Here is a 12,471-nt window from a genome sequence, read left to right as displayed (position 1 = left end):
AGATTGATTAACATAGACCTTAAATATTTTGAGTAGATATATGCAGTAATTGTGGTTTTATTTAGTGTGTAATGTACTTTTAAGAATAATACTTGTTAATGAAGATCACATGATCTGTAGTAACCAATAGGAGAGTAGCGCAGGGTACCTCAGCAGTCAGTGTAGAGATAGAGTTGGAGTTGAAAGCACGCGTGTAGTTGTTACTGAGTATATTGTTAATGAACTTAACATTTCCACTCAAGAAGTGACTGCAGATCAACTCTATCATTAATAGTACAACACGACCACCCTATAACAATTTACTTAAGAAAATACTGAGGTTTAAGGGGGTTTGGAATACAACTAACACCATAATGGCCCAGATTTTGTTGTGGTAACGACTACAAAACTGTTAATGTTCAATATCATTATTCCACTGGAATTGACAGCAACTTCAGGGGCAGGATATTGAGGTCGGCGAGCGGGGGGCGGGGTGATGTCGGACAGAACTTCCGATGTCACCCCGCGTCATTTCAATTTTCAGGTTGGCGGGGCCGCAGCCGAATCAGCTGTGCGCCTGTCAACAACCAATTGAGGCCATTTAAAAACTAATTAAAGTAGTTAAAAGACCTGCCTGTCCAACCTTAAGGTTGGCAGGCAGGCCGGGAGCCCTGGCGGGCTTCAGACAAAGCATGAAACCTCATCCACGGGCAGGATGAGGCTTCATGTAGGTTTTTAAAAATTTAATAAAAGTTTAATTAAAAGTGATGGACATGTCTCAATTCATGTGACAGTGTCACATGAGGGGACACGTCAGGGAAATTTTGTTTTTCTATATTTCGCATTTTTGAATTTGGCGCCAGTCTCCCTGAGGCAGCACTTAGCCTCAGGGAGATGAGTGTGTTCTTTCGTGTGCATGTGCGAAAGAGCGCACTCTCAGCTTAGGAAATCTCCCCCCCTGTCCGCACAGGGAGCGCATAGCGCTTCCTGGTGGACGTCAAACTAGGCGGGCCTTAATTGGCCCGCCCATGTAAAATGGCGCACCCCTGATCGGGAGTGCCGATCGGAGACGCGCCCACACGCGCCCCTCCTGAACTTAAATTCTTCCCCAGGAGTTTGAACATGTATAGAATAAAGCAGAAATCCTGAAGTTGCTGCCAATGAGTTTGCACTCCCTCAGAGGTTGTAGAAATTCCCACTAACTGCTGTCTCCTTTGCAATTAGAGAAATTCTACTTCAAAGCTGTTGGGTTCACTGTAGAAAGCCTAGAAAATATGACACTTTGAGTTGTAGCTGGTTTCTTTATGCCATACTAAGTTAATATTCTACATTCTACTCTCTGTAAAGTTGAGGTCATCCAAAACTCTGCCACCAGCGTCTTAACTCCAATCATGTCTCGCTCACCTATTACCTCTGTGCTCGCTGACCAACGTGGCCCTCGGTTAAGCAACACCTTGATTTTAAAATTTTCATCCTTGTTTTCAAATCCATCCATGGCCTTGCCCCTCTGTATTGCTGTAGTCACCTCCAGCCCACCATCTTCCAAGATACTGGTGTTCCGTTAGTTCTGGCTGCTTGAGTGATTTTTTAACTGCTCCACCATTCATTGCACCTTCAGTCGTCAGGCCCTATGCTCAGGAATACCCTCCCTTTACCTCTCTGCCTCTCTCTACCTCACTTTCCTCCTTTTAAGGTACTCTTTAAAACTACCTCTTTGACCAAGCTTTTGGCCATCTGAACCAATATCTCCTTATTTGGCTCGGTGTCATATTTTGTTTTATAATGCTTCTATGAAGGACCTTAACATAATTTCGTTATGTTAAAGGCACTGTATAAATATAACTTGTTTGTGGTATTGTTCACTGGCCGTGAAAAGCTTATTTTATATTTGTAGAATGTCATACATAGTCATTTACGGTTAGAAAGAAGCCATTCGGCCTATTGAGTCAATGCCAGCTTCCTGTGGAGCAATCCAGTCAGTCCCCCGATTGATCCTCATGGCCCTTCAAGTTTACTTCTTTGGAGTGCCCATGAAGTTCCCTTTTGAAATCACTGATTGTTTCCACTTCCACCACCCTTGTGGGCAGCACGTTCCAGGTCATTACCACTTGCTGTGTAAGAAAAAAATTCTTCCTCGCATTTCCCCCTGCATCTCTTGCCCAAATTCTTAAATCTGTGTCCCTTAACCCTTGTACCATCAACTAATTGGAAGAGTTTTTCCTTGTTTACCTTATTTAAGCCTGTCATAATCTTCTACATCTCTATCAAATCTCCTTTGCTCCAAGGTGAACAACCCCAACCTTTCCAACCTAACCTTGTAACTAAAACCCCCCATCCCTGAAACTATTCTGGTAAATAACCTCTGCATCCTGTCAAGGGCATTCACATCTTTTCTAAAGTTGGCAATCAGAACTGGGCACTAGTTGGAGCCTAGTCAGAGTTTTATAAAGGTTTAGCATAACTTCCCTGAGCTCAATGCCTCTATTTATGTACCCAAGGTCCCACACGCCTTGCTAACCACTCTCTCAATATATCTTGCCACCTTCAAAGATCGATGCACACACACCCCAAGATCGCTCTGACTGTGCGCACTCTTTAGAACTTTGCCATTATATCTATATTGGTTCTCCCCATTCCTTCTACCAAAATGCATCAGCTCACATTTATCTACATTACTACCATATTCAACTTGTCTGCCCTTTCTGCTCGTCTATCTATGTCCTGTTGTGGGCAATTTGTATTATCCTGCATTAGGGTTAACCCTGACCCTAATGCTGTTTCTTATTCCTCCAAGTTAAGTATCATCAGTAAATTTTGAAATTTATTCCACATCGCAAGATCCATGTCATATAGCAAAAAGACAATGGTCCATACGCTGATCCCTTGGGGAACACTATGCCTAACGTCCTCCGGCTCAACAAACAGCCATTACCAGACTCGCTGCTTTCTGTCCTCAAACCAATTTTTTATCCAATTGGACACTGACCTTCCTATTCCGTAAGCCTCAATTTTGTTAATTAGCCTTTTATGTAATACCTTGTCAAACACTTTCTTAAAATCCATATAGACAACATCCACCGCCTTACCTTCATCAACTTTCTCTGTTATTTCATCAAAAACTTCAATTAGATTAGTTAAGTATGATCTGCTTTTTTACAAATCTATGCTGGCTCTCCATAATTAACTCAAACCTCTCCACATGCCTGTTGATTTTTTTTTCTCTGAATATGGATTCCAAAACCTTCGCCACCACGGGAGTTAAACTAACTGGTCTGTAGTTTCTAGGAATGTCCTCATACCCTTTCTTGAAAAAGGGTATTACATTTGCCACCCTCAACTCCTCTTGACACCTCCCCATATCTGGGGAAGATTGGAAGATTAAGGAAAATCCTTTTGCTATCTCCACCCCCACTTCCTTGAGATACAAGCCATTCACCCCAAGTGACTTATCTACCCTAAGCATAGCCAGCCTTTCCAGTACCATCTCTCTTTCAAATTTCACACTATCCATTGCCTCCACCATCTCCGCTTCTACCGATATTGTATCAGATTACTCTTTCTTAGTAAACATTGATACAAAGAACTCATTAAGTATTGCAGACTTGTCCTGAGCCTCTAAGCATTTATCACCATCTCTGTCCCTACAGCACCCAGTCCACCTCATACTATTTACATGCTGGTAGAAGATTTTTGTGTTCCTTTTTATATTGACTGCCATTCTATTCTAATACTCTCTCTTGGCCAGCCTTATTTACCTCTTCACCTCCTCTCTCAACCTTGTATTTGACCTGGTTCTCACTTGAAGAATTCAAGTATACATCATACACCCTCCTTTTTATTCCATCATAACCTCCTTGTCATTGAAGGAGCCCTGTTTTTATCTCCCTTACCTTATGCACCTAGCCTATACCTGAAGCATCTCTTCCTTAAGAATCACCCATTGTTCTTTTGCAGTTTTTCCTGTCAGTTTCTGGTTCCATTTAACACTCACTAGATCCTTTCTCAGCACATTGAAATTAGCCCTCTTCCAATTTAGAAGTTCTGTATTAGGTTGTTCCTAGCTCTTCTGCATGACTAATATGTACCTTATGATATGATGATCATTCTTACCCAAATGTACCCCCACAAATACCTGGCCCATTTGGCCCACCTCATTTCCCAGCACCAGATTCAGCGATGTCTCCTTTCTAGTTGGGCCAAGGACATAGTGATCAAAGAAGTTCTCCTGAACACATTTCAGAAATTCCTCCCTCTCTTTGTTCTTTATGCTAACATTAATTACCCAAATATAGATAGGGATGAAGTCCTCTAGTATCACCACTCTATAGTTCTTGCACATCTCTGTGATCTTCCTGTAGATTTGTTCCTCCATCTCTCCCTCTTGCTATTTAGAAGTCAATAGAATACCCCAAGTAGTGTGGTCTTACCTTTTTTGCTTCTCACTCTAACCAAATGGATTCTGTCCTTGCCCCTCAGGACATCCAACACTGCAATAGCTTCCCTAATCAGTACTGACACCTCACCTATATTTCCTTCTCTATCCTTTCTGAACACTTTATATCCTTGTACATGTCAAGTATCCATTATCTGAAAACCTCGGGATCGATCACGTTTCGGTTTTCGGGTACTGCATATATGATTCGGTCTACTTGCATTACAATAGCCTAAGCTTAGGCTAGCTATAGTCTAAAGTAAATAAAATGGCTAGAATACCTGTAATAAGTTCCCACCTGTGGGAGCATTTGTGCTCCTGCTTGTAGGAGAGGGTTCAGAGTGTTGATGTTCAGACAAACAACTAGACTTCCCACGCTAAAGGTCAAAAGCAGTCGGTGATGTTCGTGTCGGCTTGGCTCAGGGACTTCCTGTGCTAAAGATCGATGAGGTTCAAAAAATGTGCAGTTTTTGGATGTGTTCGTTTTTCGGATTTACGGATAAAAGATATTCAACCTGTATATTAAGCATCCAGTCTTCACCATTTTTAAGCCACCTTTCCATTATTGCTGCTATGCCACACTGCTATTTGTGCTTGTAACTCATTAACCTTATTCACTACACTTCTTATTTCACTATATTGATTAAAAAATCCGCTTACCTTTAAAAACAGTAAAAAAAACTCCTATCTAATAGAGTCAAACATTTATTTTGCTATCTGAAAATTTAAGTTATAGGTAAAGCATTTGAAGTGTTTTTAACTCCCTGGTTTGCTGTGTGTGAATACTTTGATTGTTTCAGAGTCTCAGAATTGTTACGGTGTAGAAGGAGGCCTCTCACCCTATCATGTCTGCACCGGCTCTCTGAGCATTTTAACTTGGTGCCAATCTTCTGTCTTTTCCCTGTAACCCTTCACGTTGTTTCTATTTAAATAATCATCCAATGCTCTCTTGAATGCCTCAATTGAACCTGCCTCTGCCACAATTTCAGGCAGTGCATTCCAAACCTTAACTACTTACTGTGTGAATAAGTTTTTTCTCACCTCGCATTTGCTTCTTTTGTAAAACAATTTAAAACTGTGCCCCCTGGTTCTCGATCCGTTTACAAGTGGGAACAGCTCCTCCCTATCTACTCTGTCCAGCTCCCTCATGATTTTGAAAACTTCTATCAAGTCTCCTCTTAGCCTTCTCCTCTCCAAGGAAAACAGTCCCAACTTATCCAATCTTTCTTCATAACTAAAGTGTCTCATCCCTGGAGCCATTCCTGTAAGCCTCTTCTGCACCCTCTCCAATGCCTTCACATCCTTCCTATAGTGTGGCGCCCAGACTGTACACAATACTCCAGCTGAGGTCTAATCAGTGTCTTCTATAAGTTTATCATAAGCTCCTTGCTCTTGTACTCTGTGCCCCTATTAATGAAGCCTAGAATGCTGCATGCTTTAGAAATGGCTGTCTCAACCTGTCCTGTCACCTTTAATGACATATGTACATATACACCCAGGTCTCCCTGCTCCTGCACACCCTTTAGAATAGTATCCTTTATTTTATGCTGTCTCTCCATGTTCTTTGTACCAAAGTGTATCACCTCACACTTCTCCGCATTGAACTTCATCTGCCACCTATCTGCCCACTCCACCAATGTGTCAATGTCCTTTTGAAGTTCTGAAGTTTGCCTACCTGCTTGCTGACATCAACGCAGCTGCAAGCCAAGACACCCACTTGGTGCCAGATTTAAATTGCCATCAAGAGCAGGGAAAATCACACCACAGAGATTGCTAGATCTTTGTGGGCAGCTTTCTTCCTGGTCCTTGCCAAATACAGGTCAATATATTTTGAAATAACGTCCTTTTTTTGACCTGCTATTCCCATTAAACCTCTTTCCTGCTAAGATGGAGAGGGAAGTCTGGGACTATGAATATCCTCACCGTTTCCATCAAGGAAAATGCATGATTTGTTGACAGAAAACAAAATTGAAGTAAAATAAGATTACTTAAATTAGTTCCAGCCTACTTTAGAACATCTCAAAACTGCAATAACTTTTGCTTGAGACTGTAGTATTTATAATTATAATATTTATAATGCAGGACTACACGTTGCACTAGCATGATGTGCTCCACTGAATGTGCATCATTGCAGGCAAGTTGTGCATATATCTCAACTTTAGCACTCCATATCACTGCTGTTTTGAAGGCTGTGATTATACAAACACCTTCTTATTTTATAATTCTAGCAATAAAGAACCAAAATTGATGCAGCACCTTCTGTGCATTTGTATGTTAATGTTCTGCACAATGGTGTTCTTTGCAGCTATCAGTGTGGTAGAAGTGTAGGTAACATACCATTCCATTCAAAAAGTGGACTGCTGACAGCCGTTGATCCATGTTAAAACAAGTGTTCTCCATGTAATTGAAATTTCAAATCCTATTTAATGATCTGATAATGATCCACAGAATGCCGGTTTATACACAGTGTTGTCAACTGCTGTGCGCCATATCACAGAGTGGCAGGGCTTGGAGCTACTGCCACTGTGCCGATGTGCATACAGCTTCAATCCTGGTATTTGTGGAAAATGATGAGCAGAGACCAGGGGATTCCTCACTGGAAGAGCAAACTGGAAGCATATTCACTCAGCAGTAATCTCTTACACCACCTTGTGGCCTGTTACAGAATGTCACACTAATTTGATTGTCCATAGGGCAAACAATCTGCTGTTCATTGACGAAGCAGAGAAATACTTTTTTGTGGAGCAGGATGAGTTTAATGAAGAAGATTCTTTGAAGATGCTCAAGCAGATGATTCAGACTGACATCAGTACAATCTATCGAATGGGTAAGTGAGGACTACAGCAGAAACAAACTTTAATGGGGTAGCATTTAAATAGGCTATAGGAGCTTTGTGGTTATGAGTGTTATGATCCCAGCTGATGTTACCACTGGACAAGCCTGATCCCAGAGTGGAACTGAACTTGATAGATCCTAACTTTTAATTTGTTTGTTTAGATACGTGGAGATTAGCTACTGAGCAGAGTCATGGGAATCAGCTGATGAACTGTTAACAAAAGAATAAAACATTTATTAAACAAGAAAAGATGAATTATATCACAATACTCCTTCGCCCACAACTATACCTTTACAGATATATACAGATTTGTAAGGATAGCAAGTTACAAAATCTTATATTCTAATGTCCACAGCAATTACACAGTCCATTGGAAGCAATAGGCGACCTGTGGTCAGGCATACCACACTCTGAAACCAAGTGACTGATGTCATCTGAACCAGATGCTATGGATCTCTCCTCAACTCCCCCTAGACGCTGGTTACGCTGTGAGCCAACCAGTCTCGCTGAATCTGTCTTTCACATGAGGGTTTCCAATCTCCACTCTCTAAGGACTCGCCTTGGAATCTTCTCCCAAACTGACGCCTTCTGCAAGGGTTCACCTCCAGGATTTCAAACTCTCCTTCCAATGTTCCTCTCCCCTGGGTCACCACATGCGCTCAAGCTTTCTTCCACGCACTGTTTCTCACCTGACTCAACTGTCAACAGTACACTACTGCTTCACATGCCCATAGCAAGAAGTTATAGACCTTCAGTTGTCTCTTTGGACCTTCTGGCTTCTCGCATTAAATCTGCTTCCTGAGCTTTTGTCTCTTTAACTTGAAGCTTGGAGCCTTCCTCTCTGCCCCTCACTGTTAATTTAATTTAACACCTTTTCCAGGTTCCTGTCCTTCCTATGACTAGGAAGATCTGCTTGGGACTTTCTCCTGTTCCACTTCTCTGGATTTGGGGACTTTCTTCTTTAGCTTGGGACTTCCTATCTGCCCCTTTTGCTTCAGTCTCTCTTTGGCAGTTACTTTCAACCAACTTTAGCTTGGGACTGGCTATCTGCCCCTTCTAGGTTGTTTCTGCCTGGTAGCTGCTCTCAGCTGAACTCAAAACTGCTATTTCTTTAGCGTTTCTGTGTGTGGTGTGTATATAGCTGGGGCCTGCCTCTAAGCAACAGCACAGTTTTCTTTTCTACTCTTATTTGCTTAACTACTCTTTAGGAGTCATAAAACTCATGAGAAATGCAGGCATCTTTTAAAGTGAAACTAACACTCAACTTGACCTTTTTTTAACACAAATACAGAAATATAAATCAAACTTTAAAACTAGAACTCACTCCTAACACCCACAAATACAAATATAACTTACTCAAACTGTCTCTATTTCCTAACATGAGACTAGGCTACCAACTACTTAGCCATGAGTTTAAATCCCACCATGGCAAATTATAACATTGAATTTAATAAATATGGTAATTTGTGGGCTGGCACAATAAATCCAACAGACTTGCTGATACCTCTTAGGATAAGGATCAGTCCACTTTACCTAGGCTAACCTACATGTGAATCCAGTCCCGTACGAGATGATTGACTCTTAACGCCCTAAATGTTATTAGGGTTAGGTACTAAATGCTGTCTTAACACTGTTGCTGACATCTGGAGGGTGTGGGTTAAGGGTTAACGGCACACGAGTTAAATTCAGAGGATAGATTGCACAAACTAGGGGTGTACTCCCTGGAATTTAGAAGGACAAAGAAGGTAGATAGAAAGAAACTATTTTTGCTGGTTGGGGAGTCTAGGACTAGGGGCAGAGTCTAGAAGTTAGAGTGAAATTTGGAAACACTTCTACATAGGATGGTAGAAGTTTGGAACTCTTTTCCACAAATGGCAGTTGATGCTAGATCACATGTAAATTTTAAATCCGTGATCGATAAATTTTTGTTAACCAGAGATATTAAGAGATATGGGGTAAAGGCGGTATATGGAGTTATGATGCAATAGGCGATCTTTGACCTTGAGTGACAGAACAGGCATCAGGGGCTAAATGGTCTGCCCCATTCCTATATTCCTAAAAGTAAATAATTTAAAAATGATTGTATCCCGCTCAAGATGTTCCAATCCACTTCATGGCCAATAGATTACTTTTGAAGCTTGGTTACTGTTACTAGTAGGAAAGCATGTTACACATGCAGAGATATTTTTAAAAATTGTATTCACATAGTGCCTTTTGTGACCACTGGGCATCTCAAAGTGCTTTACGATAAAGAAGTACTTTTGAAATGTAATCATTGTAATATAGGAAATGCAGCTGCCAATTTGCTCAAACCAATTTAGCTCCGACAAACAGCAATGTGACAATGAGCAGAGAATCTGTTTTTTGTGATGTTGATTGAAGGATAAATATTTTACAGAATGCCACATGAGGTAGGATTTAATGTTAATTGTAGGAGATAACACGTGCTACCAGAAGGCCTTGTTCAGTGGGAGAAAACTGAACATTCAACTATAGTTCCATCTGTGAAATCACTATAATTCTCTCAAATTTTGTCTTTTCATTTTTTAGCCTCCCTGCCATGCTTTTGATTTGCCCTAAAACCTTTTTGTACTAAGACTTCCTGAAAAAAAAATCAATTTGGAGTTTAAGTGCACTTTTTTTACACTTGCCCTTCTTCCTAAAGCTGCTACCTATTTCTCCTCCCCTATATCAGGTTGTCCCTTACCGGCTTTATGGGGTATGAGGAGAGGAGCTGGGGGGGAGCTGAAATTTTGATTTCCCAAAGGTGGGTTGAAATACAGAGATTAAGTCAACAGTGTGTCTGATCTTGCAACATCCTGTGACAGGTTCCTACTTGTAATACATTTGCCATGAATACCCATTATGTTTAAACTTTTTGAAATTACCCTTACTTCCACAATTAAGTCAGTGGTGCAGGAGAATCTCATGGCACCCGGTTCCCATTTGTTTAAAGGCGGTGTGCAACAGTCGCTTTTTTGCTGTTATGTCTAAGGTCAGTGGCTCTCCTTGCTGAACTCTACAGCACAAGGAAGGGGAACAGGAGAATGACAGCTTGCATGGAGGCCTGGGGCCAGAAAGGCAAGGCAGTGGTTGGGTCAGGGTAGGGAGTGGGGGTTGAAAGGTTGGGATTCGGGTGTATAGAAGTGTGGAGATGGAAAAGTGACTTGGGTGCAGTGGTAATGTGAGGGGGGGGGAGGATGGAGGTACAGACTGTGGAGGTGAGGTGAATGAGGGGCTTAAAGGGTGGAGTTGGTTCTGTCAACATTTTGGACCTGTGGGTTGCATTGAGGGTGCTGAGTGGCAGAGGGAACAGTCACAGTGGGGAATCGGTTTCGATAGTGGACGGTTTCAATCTCACGGTCGGGTATTCGAAGGTTTTGTGGGATGGGGCATGGCAGCGGCTGAAAACAGTAAGACTGATGACCGAAGAGCTTCGGGTCAGGTTAGGCATCTCAACTGGGATGGGTGTAGGCAGAGTGGAGGAGAGATGACACATCCAGGTCAATAGTGATAGGTTCTAATGGGAGGAGGTTCAGGAATTACAGAGGGAAGGTTATGTTGGTTGGGCCAAGGGCAATGGGGTGCAAGTGTAAAGGTGACAGGAGGATGGTGGAAGGTATAAGATTGGGTTTCGAGGATAACATGCACCATTTCAGGGTTTGTTGCAAATGCATGTTGGAATACAAAGATTGCTGATCAAAGTGGGAGGAGCCTAGTGTGTGGGTGAGGTTTTGGGTTAAGATTTAAGGTACTCACTGCTCATTAGTTCTATAGATGAGAACCATGATAAACATGTTTTCATCTTAATGCCTGATCTCTTAACACAGTTCAATTGCAGGAATACCCATGGGTCTCATTCACCCGATATTCCTGCAACCTTGGGAGCAGGAGGAGAGGATGCGACAAAGGAGAGCTCTTGCTGCTCAACAACAGAGACCACAATGCCAACAACAGGCAGCACCAGAGGGGGAGGCTGGTTTGGATGCAGCCGTCCTGGGAACTGTCACGTCAACGCAGCCTCAGGACAAGAACTAAATGCCTTCAGATGTCAGTGAGGAAATGCCAGAGATGGCTGAGGATGCCCTGGAAAATGGTAGCTGAGATATGTGGGATTGTTGAGCAAGACCTGCAACCACTTGGATTTGTTTGGAACCCCATCCCAGTGGCCCTCAAAGTCTCTGACGCTCAATTTCTTCACCAGCAGTGGAATCTGGGATGCAAGGGGTAATATATGTAGCATATCAAAGGCTGCCCCACAGAGGTGCATAAAGGAGGTGACTAATGCCCTGTTCCAATGGCTTCATCCACTTCTCCACAGATGATGACAGCTAGGCGGCAAGATTAATGCACTTCAGGGCCATCGCTCGTTTTCCTAGATGGCAAGGATCAGTAACTGCACTTGTGACCATTGGAGTTCTCTGGGACCAGTAAGCTGCATTTGCGAATCGCAAAGGCTTTTACTCCTTGAATGCGCAGCTGGTGTGTGACCACAGGTGAAGAGTCCTGATCAGTGCTCGTTTTCAGGGAGCTGTGACGATGCATACATCTGGTGTCACTCACAGCTCCTGGGGATTTTTGAGGCCCCAGCCCAGGTTGACAGCTGGATCCTGGGTAACTGGAGGCGTGGTTGATGACACCAGTGAGGCATCCCCAGAGTGCAGGGGAGGAGCGGTACAATTGAGCTTATTCCTCCACCAGAACCATCATTGAACATGCCGTTGGCTTGCTTAAAGAGCGCTTCCACTGCCTTGACCATTCTGGAGGGGCCCTGCAGTACGCACCTCAGAGGGTGTCATGAATAGTAATAGTCTGCTGTGCACTGCACAACCTGCCATGTAACATGGACACATATTGCAACAGGACAAGTACGAGGAGCATCACCCCTCCTCAGGAGAGGATGAGTTGCCTGAGCCTGGGGAGGAGGCCATAAATGTGAATGAGCCTTTAATGGATATCTCCAACAGCTTTACCTGCTGGAGCTATATTGGGATCAATGGTGGAGGGGATGAGAAGATGCTGCTAATCCTGAGGGTCTCCTGAGACGAAGGCCCTGGGTAGTTGGCATGTGCTCCTCCTCCATCTTGGAGCACAATGGCACTGTCTTCGGGGGAAAGGGGTTCCTGGAAAAAGGACCAGGTGCCTTATCCCCCTCTATGGCTGGGCGATGGAATGTAGGTCCAAATGCATATAGGCTAAATGCTCAACCTAGCCCTCCATTGTA

The 12,471-nt window shown here is 42.9% G+C and overlaps 1 protein-coding gene across 8 annotated transcripts in view; it reads left to right on the top strand.

Annotated features, from left to right (window-relative positions):
* The window catches only part of sh3tc1 (SH3 domain and tetratricopeptide repeats 1), a 91,832-nt gene that overhangs the window by 30,155 nt on the left and 49,206 nt on the right, over nt 1–12,471 (top strand). For all 8 annotated transcript variants that reach the window (XM_078542054.1, XM_078542033.1, XM_078542089.1 and 5 more), the window contains one exon: nt 7,105–7,238. In XM_078542054.1, coding sequence (XP_078398180.1) covers nt 7,105–7,238 — 134 coding nt within the window. The remainder of the gene's footprint in view (nt 1–7,104; nt 7,239–12,471) is intronic.

Source organism: Cetorhinus maximus, chromosome 1 (assembly GCF_964194155.1).
Source record: "Cetorhinus maximus chromosome 1, sCetMax3.hap1.1, whole genome shotgun sequence".
Lineage (NCBI taxonomy): Eukaryota > Metazoa > Chordata > Chondrichthyes > Lamniformes > Cetorhinidae > Cetorhinus > Cetorhinus maximus.
Note: the sequence above shows the minus strand (reverse complement) of the source record. Positions and strands in the feature narration are given on the sequence as shown.